The 17,824-nt window shown below is 38.6% G+C and overlaps 1 protein-coding gene across 2 annotated transcripts in view; it reads left to right on the forward strand.

Annotated features, from left to right (window-relative positions):
• Positions 1 to 17,824, forward strand: part of LOC103148478 (methylcytosine dioxygenase TET2-like) — a 29,996-nt gene that overhangs the window by 6,966 nt on the left and 5,206 nt on the right. For both annotated transcript variants that reach the window (XM_016679273.1, XM_016679272.1), the window contains 8 exons: positions 11,700 to 14,564; positions 14,647 to 14,737; positions 14,827 to 14,920; positions 15,020 to 15,228; positions 16,017 to 16,167; positions 16,258 to 16,347; positions 16,868 to 17,005; positions 17,359 to 17,713. In XM_016679273.1, coding sequence (XP_016534759.1) covers positions 11,744 to 14,564; positions 14,647 to 14,737; positions 14,827 to 14,920; positions 15,020 to 15,228; positions 16,017 to 16,167; positions 16,258 to 16,347; positions 16,868 to 17,005; positions 17,359 to 17,713 — 3,949 coding nt within the window. In that variant the 5' untranslated portion in view covers positions 11,700 to 11,743. The remainder of the gene's footprint in view (positions 1 to 11,699; positions 14,565 to 14,646; positions 14,738 to 14,826; positions 14,921 to 15,019; positions 15,229 to 16,016; positions 16,168 to 16,257; positions 16,348 to 16,867; positions 17,006 to 17,358; positions 17,714 to 17,824) is intronic.

Consider the following 17,824-nt stretch of genomic DNA (forward strand, 5'->3'; position numbering starts at 1 on the left):
AATAGCATCCCTTCCTGCTTCTCGCCAAGCCGATCCTCCTACGCTTGGACAATCAGCTTCGGTTGTTGCTTTCGCCGGTTTAAGCTGCGAGAAGCTAAGACCCACAGTAAAAGCCCAGTTATGTTATAAAGCTGTAAGCAGGTATTTTCTCACGTTCCTTATTGGTGCTGTCCAAGGCCTAATTAACAGCAGCAGGTTAGAAGCTTAACAAGCCATTTCCCATGTTGCTCTAAATTTGAAGGATTGTGTTTTCGTTAAAAGGAACAAGGAATTGTAATACTGACAGATTTATTTATTTTTTTCAGATTAGAAACAAAGCTAGTACTAACTTCCCACCAACAAGACCAAAAAATAAAAAACAAACAAAACAAAAATCGCCCCAGTAGTTTTTTCTTTCAAAGATTCCCTTTGGTACATAAATTCTTAGTTTATATAGAAAACTTGCATATATCAATTTATTTATTTTTTTGACATTTGAGAATTTTACAAGAAAAAAAAGCTGCATGAGTGACAGAAAAAAAACGTAATAATCTCCTAACACTTCCCTTTTTAACAAGTTTGCTACAAAGTCTAATTAATAATGTAAACTATATTACATTATCCTATATTTTGCAACACTTAATTGTATGAGATATCTAACCTTATATCAGGGATGGAAAATTAAAACCTGTATCTACCACTCAAATGCTCAAGTCTGAGAAGACACTGTTTATTTCAGATGCGATTATACCGCGTACCCCGCCTCTCTGAGTATCTCCAGATGTACTACGCATAAGTGTGTAAGCTAATAGATAGATAGATTAAAAACATATATATTATTATTATATATTTGTAAAACAAAGTGTACTCTAAAAATAATAGTTGTTCTTTTGCCACTTCATACCCCCATTTCTTTTTTATGCATTGCCATTTTGTCTCTTTTCACTTCCATTTTGTACCCATGCATTTAAATGTAACAATTTTGTTTTCTATTTTGACTGATTGGATTCTGATCCCCATTTTGGCCACCCAATAAAGTTCCTTATAACGTATAAACAATACATTACATCACATAGTTCAAGATTTTCCAGTTCCCATTAAAAATTAGAGGTGTGCCTTTAGTTTAAGTTCATGCTTGAGGAGGTTTATGGTTTCTATCACCCACTTTACACCAGGAACATTATGTCCCCTTTTAGTTGAACTGAATTTGCAGCAGTTTAGTAGCAGTTTAGACACAATGCTGCCCCCAACAGATCAGTTGTAGAAACTGAACACTTCTGGACTGTTCAAATGTCAAGTTCACTCCTGCCATTGGTTGGTTGATGAGATTTACCCATTACCTGCATGATTTAAGTACTAGGGGCTAATTTCCACACCTGGTTAAACATTGATTAGACAAAAACTGTTCCTTCATCAATTCCTTCCTTGCTAAAATTTGCCAAGAGGAAATGTCAGCTTAATATGGGAAATACTCCTTTTCAGAGTCAATGCACAATGCAGTAATGAGAGCCTGGTTCTTACATTTTGTTTTGTTTTTTAATGAATGGTCCTGATTGGTGTACTTTATCTGAAAATGACTCTCCAATATGAATTGTTTTGTTGGTAGACAGTCTTAGGTCAGGGCCCCTTTAAACCCCTGCTTTCTACTCGGGGAGTCCAGACAGCTGGTCTGGATTGTCCTTTAAAAGTATAACTTACCAGACGCCTTGCATGACATCACTAACCACCCCTCTGGACTTGGGCTCAATATAAGGTTTCGTTAACAGTATGTACAAGTGGGGCAGCTGGTGCCTTTATTTACACTTGCAGGTGGAACCAATCCAGTGGATGCAGTATCAGTTTTCTCAGTATTATATGATTGCCAGTGCCCTTTTATTTTATTATGTTTTATGTAGGGTTGAAATAGTTGCCCTTACATCCTGAATCACAATAACACCCGTCACTCAGAGGATTTGTGATTTCTATTCATTGTGAGTCACGTGCGTCTCGCTCAGAGGAGGGAAAGAGGGAGCTTAGCAACAGCAGCTTAGGTCAGGTTGTTTGGAAACCAATGAGAGAAACACTGCAATGTTCTTATTACTTATAAACACTTGATCAAGTACTTTTTTTAAAATGGTAATTCCTGTTCATTTTACAACTCCACACTCTCTTTTGGTGCAATTTTAAATGCGAGAGGATTAGTGCAAAATTAGCTTTATGGGTTTGCAGCAGTTATGGTAGGACCAGAAAGCGCATGTGCACACAACCTATTCCTGCTGCTAACCTTTCTGGGGTAATGGTTGGTCCTGGTAAATGCTCAGAAGGTTGCTGCAGCCACTGTGCATTCAGAAAGAAAGTTACTTACCTCAGTGCATAGCTCATCAAGTTGGTCAGATATATTGACTTTTGCGTAGACAAAGGCAGCTTCAGGAGGAGGGAGAAGGCAGTTTGGAGGGAAAGCACTGTGAGCGACAGGGGTCAGGTCAGTGGGTTTGTACGCTCAGGAGCTCATTTCTTAAGTCTCCATGTGATGCAGTTTGAAAGCACAAAAAAGGTTTAGTCTCTTGTGTGAGACCGGACAGGTTGTGTTTTCAGGTTGCGGTAACTATACAGAACAATAATCAGTCTAGAAGGTTTAGGTTAGAGGTGAGCTAATGTTCAACCAAGAGTTAAACATTTTACATTTTCAATAAACAAAATCGAATGAATAAAAACACTGTTCTGCTCAGATTCATTACAGTGAATTCATACGACCAAAATAAACACACGGAAGAAAAATCATAACTCTGTTAAGATAACCACAGAACTACAGTAATATAGTAATAAATATATCTTGGCTGGTGCCGTGTGTGTGTAATCTGGATTTAAATACCTTGTAATGCTGAGCAGATCAGAGCGGTTGTAGCAGACAAAAGGAGCACATACCACCGTGACGTTTACACACAAGCCGTTATAGTTTTCTTGGGAAACTGGTTAAACACGCTTTGTCAGAAATGTACAGAGGTGGGGTTTATCCCCAGCAAAGGCAGAAGAATAGTTGACTTACTCATGGCCCAGAACAGAGGTTCAAGTTTTGTCTTCTCTAAGCATTAACCTTGACATGTTACTCAAGAGTCTGTGAGTCATCAGGCAAAACGCTGACATTTAACCCAATTCTTAAAAGGGTATATGTCAAAAAGTTGGCATTAATACTCTTATACTTTGCAATATGTGTAGGAATTTGACAGTTCTCAGGAAGTGATATTAATTTTGATTAGGTGCCAAGAGAAAGAAACTCGTTAGTCATTTCCATCTTGCACATCAAAAAGTAGAAAATTTGTTCAAAGCTAGCCGCATATCCCTCCTGTGTTATCTGGTAGATTTCTGTGGTTTTTATGAGTAAATCTCAAATGCTGCGTGTTGTATTTTTTTTTTTTACCATGGCTCTTTGAACGTTACACGAAATGGTACTCTGAGCATTTGCACTGAAATATAGTATACCATTTAAAAAATCCTGCTTTTAAAATCATATTTATTGTTTCTCTCCACTTAAATTTTTTCAAAGGTTGTATTTGCTCTAGTGGCCTTTATTTGATAGTGAATTGACAGGAAAGTGGGAAATGAGAGAAGGGAGAAGACATGCAGCAAAGATCACCAGGCTGGGAATTGAACTTGCGACATCCGTGTTGAGGACTAGGGCCTCCATATGTGGATTGTGCTTAACCCCTGCACCACCACAGCACCCCTCTCCACTTAAATTTTACCTTAAAAGGCATTCCAACCGCTGACCAACAAACTAGCCCTTCTAACTATTGATCTGAACCCAGTGTTCTGTCCCATGTTTGTTTCTATGCTGTGCCACATGTATTGGAGTTTGTTGTTATAATGAATTCTTTTGATAGCAGCGAGTGCAATCTATAAACTCAAATTCTTTAGATTCCTTCTTGAGCTCCAGCAGTCACATATTGATTGAAGTGATAGTCAAATGTCTTTCTCTCCCTTTTTTCTAAACATCTGCTTTTAAAATTGACCCTTTAAGGCAGTGAGCGGACTTGCACAACATATTTTCAGTTTTTACAAACATTTACAAATGTCATTGCACAGTGAATCAACGGTAAGTTCCTAAAAAGTCTTTAAAGGTTCAACCATTTAATGATCTCCATCTTAGACCTTTAAATGTCCCAAATAGTCAGATGTTTTTTAAAAACTAGGTCATTGGTCTGCTTGTAAAACAGCAGTTTACAAGCCAGGAGCAGTATGTCTATTAAACAGCAGAATAACTGAACTGATACCCTAACGGAATAACTAGGTAATACCAGCTTATTATTAGGGATGTATTACTGTTATTTTACTGTTTACTGTTGTTGGGGGGCAATTATTACTATAAGAGGTAGTTTAAGGTGTACTTAAGAAGTGGTAATGGGTATGTTTTTATGTTAGAGCAGTATTTATGTATGTACATATGTATTGCCAAATAGATTATGGCACATTTTAAATAGGTTTTTATCATTATTGGAAGAAATGTTACAAAAAAGTGTAATATTTATTTGCTCTAAATAGCAGAGCTGTGTTGAGGTGTAATATTCTGTGCATGTACTTACATGAAAAGCACTAAAGTGTGTAGCTATTCTATGTTTTTTGTTTATGCGTCAAAATCAAAACAATGACTAAATTTTGCAGATGACTTTTTAGATGTAATAATCTGAAGGTTGTATATTATATTGGATTTTAGCAGCAATAGGAATTAATTGTTAATCTCCAGTATAATAAAAGGCTTTAGAAAATGTTATGCCTTTTGCATGTATAACATAGTGACACATCAAATTTTACTTGAATTGGACGGGCTGTACTGACGTGACATTTTGCAAGAAAGGCATTCTTCTTATTATTCTGAATTTCAATTTTACTTAAGGTTAGCTTACTAGTTGAACTTGATGTTTATTTGTGATCTATTTATGGAAAATGCTGTATTCAGCTATTTTTTTTAGTATTTGGTGGTTGGATAGTGTGCGTCTAGAGAGTTTATTGTTTAAAAAGTGACCAAACTACAACTACAGAAGCATATGGGACAAAAAGCTGCGTGAGTTTAAAGAGTACATAGGGAACCTCCACATTTTAGCCACATCTGTCTTGCATTACACATAAAGAACAATATCAATTGTACGGAAACCTTTCCTCATATGGAGGGGGAGGAGGCTCTCCAGGGAAGGAATTACAAACAGAAGTTTATGTCCTCTTTGTCTCTGCCAGAGTCTATTATCATTGTCGTCTGACTCAAAAGAAAATACAAAGTTACACTTAGCATTTATGAAACTGTTCTTTAGTCTGAACAGGGCTTTCATGGCAAGCGCAGTCTTTTTAGGGCTTTTCGTTTCACGTTAAAAATGTGCTATTCGCCCACCAGTTTAGTTTCTGGGGAAGTTAAATCTAACTGCAGAGTTGCCCTAGTTTTGGTCAGCGAATTAGTTGGGGGAGGACAGAACAGGAAGGACAAACAGGTCCGTTGCTTCTGGCTGCCAAGTGATGCAACTGTCATTACGTCACAAGCCAAAGTTTACGCCAGAGCAGATAACTGAGGTGCGCTAAAGAGAACTGCCATGTTGTTGTGCAATCCAAAGACAATCCCCTCCCCCACACAGAAAGCTGCACAGCAACTTCTGTTCTTATTAATGGAAGTCACGTGTACAACTGAACATCCAGCTTCAGATGTTCAGGTAATAACCTTCATATGCATCTGCTTATGAGTGGAAACAAACACACAAAAAAGATGTTTATAGTGGAATGCAAAAAGAAAAACATGCACCAAAAACCTTTCAGCAATCAAACTTTTCACATGGATAGTCTAAAAGGTATAGCATCTGATGATTTTTTATTTCGCTAAACATTAGCTGCACATTTTAGTATAAAAATATACAGTAAATTAATTCCAAGGGGTACATCAAGGTGGTTTAGAGATTTCACATTCTAGTTAGCAAATGTTAACTAGAATGTGTTAACATTTGATCTGTGCAATATTTAAAATAGAAAATAATCAATATGTAGGGTAAAGGTTTGTTCTTTGTGGAATTCCAAAGAAAAAAAAATGTTTCACTTTGATCCCGAGCGCCTCGCAGAGGAGTTCATGCCCCTTGAACTCTTTCAGATCTTTAGGTCTTGTTGGGATTTTATATGATATAGACCAACACCAAGCAGTGTGAAATTGTGTGTAATGCAATACATGGTCTTTTAACATTTTTTAAAACAATACTGTGGATGCTCTTATTTGAATTTTTTATTTATTTTTGTCCTCGTAACATTGTATGTTGGATAATTAGTTTGGTTTCATCTGACCAAAGCACTTTCTTCCTCATATTTGCTGTGTGCCCTATGTGAATTGTGGTGGACTGTTGTTGGGGATTTCTGTAGCTGGTTGATGCTTTCTTTGCCTGGCCTCTCAGTTAGGGTGAACTACCATGTCTTTATACATCTTCAGATGCTCTTTACTTTTACATATTTTGGATTTACCATTCATATGAGCTTAGGGATTTTGATTTACAATCCAAACCTACTTTAAACTTCTGAACAGATTTCTTTCTGGCCTGTCTGCTATGTTCTTTGGTGTTCATGAGGTTGTTTATTGTCTAATCTTCTCCAACAAACCTCTGATGCCTTCATGGAACAGCTGCATTTATACAAAGATAAATACAGGACACATGTGTCAACTCTTCTCTAAATAGTTAAGTCCTGAAGACGGTTGGTTGCAGTGAATTCTATTTAGGAGTATCAGATATAATGCAAATGCATGACACACTTCTTAGATTTTCATTTGGAAAATTGCTGTACGGCTTTTATTCTTTTCAGTTATGAGTTATTTTATTGTGAGTCAATCACATGAAATCCCCACTAAAACACATTGTCAGAATGCAACTGAACACAGGTCAGAATGAAGTGTTCCATTTAGTTGATTTTTTTTGTCCTAGATTCATTCAGTTTTATGCAGTACAACTGAACTTTACCCAGATCTAGCAAAAATTGACTTAGCCTTTGATTTGGTTTGACTTGAAGCAACATCCAAGGAGAAAGGAGATATGCAGACAGAGGAATCTTTTGTGTCTTCATCAGGCTTGTCATATGTTGAGAAGAAAATAGAGATAGCAGATGTAAAACCAAGCATGTGAGAGACACAGCATGAGTGTGCCATGTGACAAAAATCACAAGCGTAAGTTGCCTGAACAAAAGACCCTGTACTATGCAAACCATAAATGGGCATGGGTACAACTGAGCCTGTTAAGCATTTGAGCATCACTGACAACTCACTCAGCTAGCATATTGGTAACAACACACTCAGCTAGCATATTGGTAACAACACACTCAGCTAGCATATTGGTAACAACACACTCAGCTAGCATATTGGTAACGACACACTCAGCTAGCATATTGGTTCTGAATTATGTTATGAATTCTGAATTTATTTTTACCGTATCAGCTATTTCTAAATACTCTTTCCAGTGCAGTCAGTCCCTCTCTCTGAACAAGCAAGCTATACATCATGAACTGTCATCATGCAATCTGCCTACAATGCAATAATCAAGCGGTGCATTAAAGCAAGCAGTGAAAGAGTTCTCCTTTCTTTGGCAAAACTTCAGATGCAATTCATGTACAGTTCTCTGTAAATAAATCTTTGCAAAAACAGAACTTATTATACTGCTCTTGATCTTTAAAAGAGGAATAATAATCAGAAATTGATCATATGCCTTTTTTTTAATCATTTGTTTTCATACAGTCAACTAGCTTGTAGGATGGTGACGATTCTGCCACAGGTCATTAGGTTTGTGGAGCAGCAGCTCGAGCTGATTGTTTACCATGGGGACACTAAAACAGTGCTATCCAAGTACTCTGACCTAATTACGCAAGCAAAGGACTGCTAAGGATAAGGTATCACTGTTAGCTCTTCTCCATGCTGTCAGAATATCCAAGCTACAGTGACTTTTGGTGTAATATGCTAATTAGCAAGCCTCATGTTGAAAATATTCAGTCCGTTTTCTTGTTTATCGTTTGTTATTGTGTTATGGTAAAATTCTTTTAATAACACTTCAACAGTGTTCAAATTATATGATTGTGTCAGTTAAATACAGGATGTTGATGAACTGATAATAGTGGCATAAAAGTTATAATAGTGTTTAAAAAAGCACTTTTATGTAAGTAATTTGGCAAGGCGTCGGACTTCTACTTGTGCTGAACCCTTCAAAAATTTATAGTCTTTAGACTTTGCCCATGTTTCATTTTCTTATCTTTTAAACAGGAAAATACAACCATGCCCTCTCACCAAAGGAAATTTGTACTTGACATTATGGCCTATTCTGAACAAAACACTAGTGTGACTTGGCAAGTGTGTATTTGATTTACAAGTCTGCCCAAGATCTACCTTTCTCTTAGCTTTGGCAGCAGATTTTATTTCTCTTTTACCATAGAGGCGAACTTTTAATCTATCCATGTGAGTATAATGTCATTAAAATCAATATTATTTTTGTTTTATTTCACAATATCAGTGAGTAGATAAGTTGACAGGACAAAGCTTGAAATTCCAGGTAAAAAAATAAAATCCTTGGTTTGTGCCTGACATTACAACCTAAATAGCTACAGGCTCCTAAACAAAACTTTAAAATTTATTTTTAAAATATTCAGTATTTCTATGCATTTTCTATATTTTTCTTCTATTTTTGTAAACTCAATATGATTGAAGAAACATTTTTTTTTTCTTCTTCTTTTTTGCCGTAAGATTTTTTTAAACATAGTTGCCTTAAGGTCTGAACTTGAAAGTGCAGGGACCTGAGCCTCCAAGCAGCTGTTGGAATGATGAATGTCACACAGGGCTGCCAAGTAACAGCAAACAGGCTACAAACGCCGAGGCAGGCCTCAAATTTCACAAGCTCTTTCTTTGGGAGGACAAAACAGTTTGAATATGAGTTCAGTCCAAGGCAAATCACACAGCAGAAAGGGAACAGATGTTCCATTTAAAATATTTATTGCACACATTGTGTCGTGTAGTAAATAAAAACAAGGTAAACAGAATGATTTTAAAATTTTTAAACTACTGTTTTTTATCATAACATTCTTACTGATCACAGCTTATTTCAGTGAGATGCCAAAGAAAGTTCTCAAGTGATGGAGGTTTTCTGTGGCTGCACCGTTATAAAATAATGCAGTGTTGCCCCATCCCACATGGTGCTGCACACTGGCTTTTAGCTGGATGAAAGAAAACTGCAAGAAAGACAAACTCGTCTGTTTGCAAACATTTGAATAAAAGGAATTAGATAGTAATATGCACTTTATTTGTATAAACACCGTGATTAAAAAAAAAATGTTTACTTGTATGAATGGAGCAAACAATATGCTTCTAACTAAAAATATGGATGTCTATCTTCAGTGCATTGGTATATAAAAAGACTATTAAGCTTTCAACAAAAAAGTCATGGGCAGTTAAAGCTATTTCTTACTAGTTTAACATACAACTTTTTCTTGTTTCAAGAGGTGTAAACCAAGTAGTTTGCATGTAATGATTTGCTATCAAATTATCAGAGAAAGACAATCTCGATAAACAGCTATCATCTCACTATGAATTGATTCAATTCTAAATTTCTGACAGCTGACTGACATGACACAGCTGTTATGACCGCAGTTTAAATTTAGCATAATCACGTCAAAAGACAAAACATTTCACTCCATCTGACCGCAGAGTATGTCTACTGAATATTCAAGAGGTAATGCCTTACTGACCGTTTCAAATTTATATTACTAAAAATCCTGATGCAAATAAAAGAAGTCCACATTTTAGATTGTGGACAACCTAAAGTGTGTTGCTGTTCACACTTTACGTTAGCAGGTGTCACTTTAAAATGTTTCGGTATATATTATTGTGTTACTGGATGCACAATCTGTAAAATTGTGGCACAGCTTTACAGAGGCAGGCTACTGAGGTCAGTCTTCATTTTTCATTTTTCTCTGAATAACCCTTCTGACTTTGTTTTTTTCTTTAACTTTTTTACGAATAAGCTCATTTCCTACTCTGGACTTTGTACAATGCATTGTGACTGACTAGTTATAGCTAAAAAAAAAACTATGTGCAAGACTGTGTAGAAAGGTTGATAATTGTCTAGGTTAGATATTAGACTGAACAGGAAGAAAAAGATAAATGGCAGCATAAGTAGAGAAGAATCTGACATGTAATTATAGGGTAGAGGTGAAGGCGGTCAGAGAGGGAGAGAAACAATTGCACAGAAACAAAGAAGCAGACTTTTGGTGCTGGAACAAAATCTTACTGGAGAGTTCAGTTTGTGAGCAGTAATTCAAGCTGCAGTTCAGTGTTTATTTCTATCAGAAAACCTAAATAGATTAAAGCACATATAACCTATAGGAAAGAGCCAATGTTGTCATTTCATCAGCATATCTTTGGCTTAGTTTACTGTGTTACTTTTAGAGCAAAAATACATCACACTGTCAATTATGCAAGTATTAAGCACTGCTGTAAATTTGGGTTTAAATCACTGTATGGTAGCTGTGTGTGTTTGTGTATCTGTATAAAGCCCCAGATAGACGCACACACAGCTGGGATTTCTTGGCTTTGTTCTGGGTTTGCAAAGATTTTTTCTTCTTGGTCTACATGGGCGTCTCTAACTGTGACGAGCTGCTTGGATTCTTTGGTGCTTTGCAAAACACGGAGCGTGCCATCGGAACGGAGCTGCCCCTAGAGCAGCTTGACACTGGCGTTCACGTCCTGACAGAGTTACTGATTAACATACAAAACAAAGGGAGATTTACATGGGGTAGGGAAGTAGAATTTACTCACTTTGCTGTGCTGCTGCAACAATATTTTCCTAAATTCTCAAATAAATGATCAATTTCAGCAATTATTTGTAGAAAATGATTATAAATAACAGAAATGCAGTGTTTCATACCTTAAAAAAATCTAATAAATTTTTTAAATAAGATAAACTTTGTTGTCCCAATTGAAATTTGTCTTGGGTACAGACACTGACTGCTGCATAGCCCAAAAATCCATAACCATCACATTATATTCAACCTTAACACATGAATAATGTTTTAAATTGGGTCAAGTTCATAAATTAATGTTAGGATAATAAACCTTTACTTTCAATCCCAGATTTCATGTATTTTCTGTTGGATTCAGGTGATTATCTGATCAGTTCCCCATGACGTATGTTAATGCTAGAATTCAACACTGGAGACGCTGGAATGGACTGGCTGTCGTATTTTCAGATACATTTTCCAGTGGTCTATTGATATTTTCAGGAGGTATACAACTCAAGCAGCATAATATGCTAGATTGCAGTCATCATCACATATCAATATGTGAAACATCACAAATGCGCAGAGCTGCTGGATGGAATATTTCATAAAGTTTTGTATTTCAAGTGTCACACACTCCGTGTGCCAATAATATGTTTTGCCGGTGTTACCAATAGTGTACAGACTGTCAATGCCAAAAGACATATTCCCTCCAGCGTGTTTGGGTGGTCTCCTGGAACCTCCTTCCAAAAGGACGTGCCCAAAACACTGGAAATGATGCCCAAGCCAACTCATCTGACTCTAAGTTATATTCCATCCGCCCTCTGCTGTAGGGTGAGAAGCTGACTGGTCGAGCTTCTCACCCTACCTCTAAATCCCTGAAAATGATGTGTAAATGATGTGTTTAACATTGACTGAAAAATAACATCTGAAAAATATTCAAAGTAACCTTTTCGTGCTGTCTTTCTACTCTGCAGGTGGGACAAAGGGCAGCCTGACGTATGGGCTCTGAGCAGGACAGATGGAAACAGAAGAGGCCAAGCATGAGGCGGAAGAAAGTTTAATGTTGGGACAGTTTGGAGCATCTCACCATCATTCTCACAAATTCCAGAATGGGGCTCGGTGTTCACAGGAGGATTCTGTGCAGATCAGCGACAGTGAAAGCTGGATTACTGGTGTGGTGCATTATGAACCCAGCAAAGCTGCTGGCTCCATGAAGAGGTACAGAGAGAACTGCAACATTCCCACTTCAGAACAAGCATTGTTCCAACCGGGATTCTTCAAGATGAACGGAGACTTAATGAACGGAGAGTTGAAGCATGGATTCGCAGAGCAGTCCTTAGCGGTCCACCAAAGTAAGAAAATAAAAGTAGATGGTGAAATGAAAGAAAACGGTGACTCAAGCCGTAGTTTTGTGAAAAACTTCTCTGAGTTGACAAAGAAAACTGAAATGGAACAGACTTCTGTTCAGACTGATATTAATTTTGATATAAGAAACTGTCACATACCTAACAGGGATATTTTCAGCCGACCACGAAATAAGTCTGTTCCAAACGGTGCTGTATCATCTTCCTCAACCATAGAAAGTACTCCCGGTGATCTGTTGGAAAAAACCTTGTCTCAGTATTATCCTGAGCAAGTCTCCATTGCACCACAAGCATCTGGATCACAGCTGGATACTGTCAATGTCTCACTCGCCACACGCTCAGTTGGTGAAGGTGCTCAACCCCCTGCTGTAACCTCAGGGCTGCCGGAGTCGCAGCAGCAGCCGCCTGCAGCATCCGCAGAAGGTGTCAACAGCTACAACTCTGTCAACTATTTAGTGAATGGATATTCTAGTAACTTTGGAGTAAATCAACAGCAACAGCCTTCATCTTGCTCTGGTCAAGAGATAGTTCTGGGGGCACAACAGCATCCCAGTGGGGCACAATGTTTTCCAGACAACACAAACCCTCAAGGTACATATACAAAAACCCAGCAGGAATACAATCCAAGGTCTTTTCTGAACCACAATAATCCCTCGCAGGCTGCAGAGGCGGGTGGATATGGATCTCTTCTTAATTCCGGTGCAAATGAGAACAGCCAAAATGACAATGGAGCTGGTCTGTATCATGACACCAACATGGGAATCCAGTACGGGACTCAAGCTCAGAATTTCCAGGATAACTCTGGACGACAACATCAACCTGATGGTCAAATAGGAAACAGCCTCCAGCAGCAAAATCACTCTGTGTCAGTAAACGGTGTGGAGGATGCACATCAACAAAGAGTCAACATTTCATGTTCCACTCCCAGCCAAACTAATTGGATAGAAAGGAATCTGTCACATTCCCAGCAGCAGCCAACACAGTGCACAGCATCCCAGGCAAAAGAGCAAGACATGTGGAGAGCTAAGCCTCAGTCAGAACAGCAGACCACCAGCCCCCAAGTTCAAAACCAGATACTAGAGCCAAACCAAGCGCAAAGGTTCAGGGAAACGGAGACACAAGGACTTTTTACAGACTCCGGCCGAGGGTCTAACGGCTCGCTTCAAAAACAGCCGGACTGTCTACCTGCTCACATGCAATGTGCTCCAGTTCAGCACAACACTGCCCCAGAGTGGCAGCAGTCCAACTCTAAGGCACCCCAGATGCAGCAACATTTACTCCAGAAAATGCCTGAGACAAAAAACTTCCCTCAGAATCAGCAATCTAACTGCTACCTCTCCCCAATGCAATCAGAGCACTTACACAAGGACAAAGACTTGCAGGAGATATTGTCAGTAGAGTTTTTAACAACACAACAGCAGCACTGTCACCTTCAACGCCCGCTGTCCCACCCACCGCAGTTTGAAGCCCAGCAGCTCAAATCTCCCACCTACAGACCTCGCAGCCAGCCTCCACCAGGCCAACACCAGCCTCAACCAGACCAGCCTTTCAGTAACAACCATCAACACACTGACCAATCAGCATTCACCTACAATAACACAGAGATGCAACAGCCACAACATCAAAGACAGTGTCTTGAAAACTCAGGCAGCCAAAACCTCAAACAGTTTCAACCACAGCAGCCTAAGAACCACTGCCATGAGCCCAACCAGGTGGACTTAGCCCAGACTTCTTCACAGTCACAACCTCACCTACCGCAGGGTCTGTTCAGCCAACAGCCAGGAACACGGATGTATCCCAAAGCCGAGGAGCAGGCGAGGGCTTCTTGCGCCCAGTTCCAAACAGGACCTCGACTACCTCTGGGACCAGCAAGTCCCCATGCTGACTTTCAGAGGCATGCGGCTCTTCGCATGCGTCTTTTACAAAGGCAGGAACGTCACGGCCCTTCTCAACTCCCTCAAAGCCCAGTTGACTCCAAACAAAACCTCGGAGCTGTAAAAATGGAAAACGGCCCCAGATTCGAGCTACCCACCTCACGGCAGCAGGAACAGCCGTTTATGACCCGTGATGCAGGGATGGGTGGGGTCAAGATCAAGACTGAAAATCAACAGTCACTATGTGTTCAGGACAGGAAGCCAGGGAACATCATTGCCTCTATGGAACAAAGCTTGAGGCAGTACGAGCTCTCGAATCTATTCGAGAAGAAACCTCTCGTTGTTAATTCATCAAATAAAGTCAAAGTGGAATCCTCAGGCCCTGTCACCATACTATCAACCAACATGGATATGAGTGGGGCAGACTCAGCGGCCACAGCAGCTTCTGTTTTGAAAAATACCCTCGACTCCACTCCCAAGAAGGAACAGCTCCTTAAAAATTTCATAGATTCCCCCATGAAATTGTTAGATACCCCTGTAAAGAATCTTCTGGATACCCCCATGAAAACTCAATATGAGATCGCATCGTGCCACTGTGTTGGTAAGTCTCACCCTGTGGGTGATGAAATGCGATCAATGGTTTAGGTTGTAATTCTTAACATTTTATGCCTTATTTAATTTAGATCAAATCATTGAGAAGGATGAAGGTCCATATTACACTCATTTGGGCTCAGCACCTACTGTCGCTGGCATTCGAGAGCTGATGGAGAAAAGGTAATCCACAAATTAATAGAGCATTAGAGGAAAGCTGACAATGTTTTGCAACTTCTGTTTGCTTTTTCTTAACGTTTTATGTTTTGAAGGTCTGGCATCACTGGGCGAGCCATCAGGATTGAGAAAGTAATTTACACCGGCAAGGAGGGGAAAAGTACACAAGGATGCCCCATAGCCAAATGGGTATGAAGATTTTATTTATTTTTTTTGTATTTTATTTGTAATCTGATAAATTGGCTGCCCTTAAATATTTCTCTGATACCTGTGTGTGCTCTGTTTCAGGTGATTCGGCGATCCAGTGTAGAGGAAAAGCTACTGGTTTTGGTGCGTGAACGTACTGGTCACAGATGTGACACTGCCTGCATCATAATTGTAATTCTGGTCTGGGAAGGCATCCAGCCCAGCTTGGCTGACCGCCTTTATCTCGAGCTCAGTGAAACTCTAACAAAACACGGAGCTGATACGCAGAGACGCTGCGCTTTCAATGAGGAGTAAGTTACAGCATTGCAGTACTCAGAAGTGTCTTATAATTAAATACCTACATCTTAGTAGTTTACAGGTGCATTTAAAAGATATTGTGGAAAGGGTAAATTGTTATTCTGTTCAAAAAGGGAAATTCATAATATATGGATTCACAATAAAACAGATTTCAAACATTTAATTTCTGTTAAGGTATGACGTATTTTCCCGGGACAAAGTGCTACTTATAGCACAAACAAGCAACTATGTTACCTTCAGTTGTTATAAAAATGCTGTTTATATGTATTAAAAAAAGTATTTAAAAAATGTGACTTTGCACCATAGCCACATCCTCCATGAACATCACAACAGAGCCGCAGTAAGATTACCATCCATGTCATGCTGCACTGATGCAATAATGGATGCAAAATGAACCTCAATGTTTTGAGTACATATACAGAACAGTACATGAACATACTGTACTGCTGATCCTTTGTGCTAGAAACCTTTTTTAATGATTTTGTGTTACATTAAAATGTTCTGACAAACTAAATCTTGGGTTTTTATTGGCTGCAAGTCATCAAAATTAAAGAAATAAACGCTTTAATACATCACCGTTTAATTAGTCCATATATATTTTTCTAACTGGATTATTTAAATAAAATAACTTCTTGATATTTAGTTGTTTTGAATACACCTGTCAGACTTAAATATTAGAAATGCATTATGTTCAAGATATACTCCCACAGTGTAAATCTGTTCTGTTATTCAAAGTGTTTTAGCCAAGTTTGTTTTGTCAATGCTACCTGTACACTTTCAGGAGGACCTGTGCATGCCAGGGCTTTAATCCTGAAGCCAAGGGCGCGTCTTTCTCTTTTGGCTGCTCTTGGAGCATGTACTATAACGGCTGCAAGTTTGCCCGAAGCAAAATCCCGAGGAAGTTTAAGCTACTAGGAGATGATGTCAGAGAGGTATTTAATAGGAATGATGTTGAGGATCATGGCTGTAGCCAAATTCAAAACACTTATATTTAACTTAATGTTAAACGTTCTGTTTTTTAGGAAGAGAAACTTGAGAAAAGTTTTCAGAATTTGGCAACATTACTGGCTCCTTTGTATAAAATTATGGCCCCTGAAGCCTATGGAAACCAGGTGAGTATATCTTGGTATTTATAAAACCTCAGTACATTAAATAATTTCCTATTTATCTACTAAAATAATGTACATACACATTAATAAAAGACATAGCTGATCCTCAGATCAAAAAAGCAAGAGCAAGCAGGCTTTTAAATTATTATTAGACCATCATTTCTCAGTAATGTGGATTTTTTTTACTTTCTGACTTTAGTGAGGGCACTTAGTTAAATAAGCAGGTGCAAAAAATATTAATATGACCATAAAAAGAGTGCACTATAGTTGATTTGTCTGTGGGAAAGACTGTGAATAGTTATCGTGTACAAGATTTGTTTTCTGCTCCATGTGTCTTGAAAAGGATCAGATTTGATAATAGCGTGACGGAATCTACACGTCTGAAGGATTGTGTGTGAATAAGATCTGCACAAAGAAAACACCATTAAACATAGATTAGACACATTAAACTTTTTTTTTACATTTCTGACAGGGTTTTTGTAATGTTTTGAGCTTTTGTATTTCCTCTTGTGTTTGTCCGTAGGTAGAACATGAGCACAGGGCCCCAGATTGTCGCCTGGGGATCAAGGAGGGACGGCCTTTTTCCGGAGTGACTGCATGTTTGGATTTTTGTGCCCATGCTCATAGAGACCTCCACAACATGCAGGGAGGAAGCACTGTGGTAAGTGTGGGGACCTAGGAAAAATGTTTTTACCCTCCCTTGTCAAAGTATTCATGCTCCCATAGGATTGTCGTATCTCCTCTTGTTGCAACTATAAATCTAAATATTTTTACTGGGATTTTTGCTAATAGGTCAACACATAGTTGGGGATAATTGTGAAATAGAAAGAAATTTTTTCTCAGTTTGCAGCTTTTTTTTTCAAATGAAAATCTGAGATACCAAATAAAAGATCCTGAATCATATCCATAGTATAAATAAAAGAAATGTAATCTATATAATATTTAAAGTGCACCTGTATGTAATCCGAATAAAGCTGCATTTACCTTATTCTGGCATGTACCTTTTTTTCCCAGGTGTGCACATTAACGAGGGAGGATAATCGAGAAATTGGAAAGATACCAGAAGATGAGCAGCTCCACGTCTTACCTCTTTACAAGGCTTCGAGCACCGACGAGTTCGGCAGTGAGGAGGGCCAACAGGAAAAAATAAAATCAGGGGCCATTCAAGTCCTCAGTGCCTTCCGTCGTCAGGTGCGCATGCTTGCAGAGCCTGCCAAGTCTTGCCGGCAGAAGAAACTGGATGCGAGAAAAGCGGCTGCCAACAAGAATGCCATGCTGGAAAGCTCAAATGACAAGGCAGAAAAGGCCCTTTTGGCCAAGGCAAAGGCTGGCAATTATGAGAACACTGTCCAGAGCACTCCATTTACAGGTAGAGTAACATTTTATGATGACTTTTTGTTTTTTTGGGGTTTTTTTTAGGAAACTCCGATTTTAAAATATGGTTGGGTGATATGACCTGAAAATAATTTTTGATTAATGT

This window comes from Poecilia formosa, unplaced genomic scaffold, assembly GCF_000485575.1.
Source record: "Poecilia formosa unplaced genomic scaffold, Poecilia_formosa-5.1.2 Scaffold206, whole genome shotgun sequence".
Lineage (NCBI taxonomy): Eukaryota > Metazoa > Chordata > Actinopteri > Cyprinodontiformes > Poeciliidae > Poecilia > Poecilia formosa.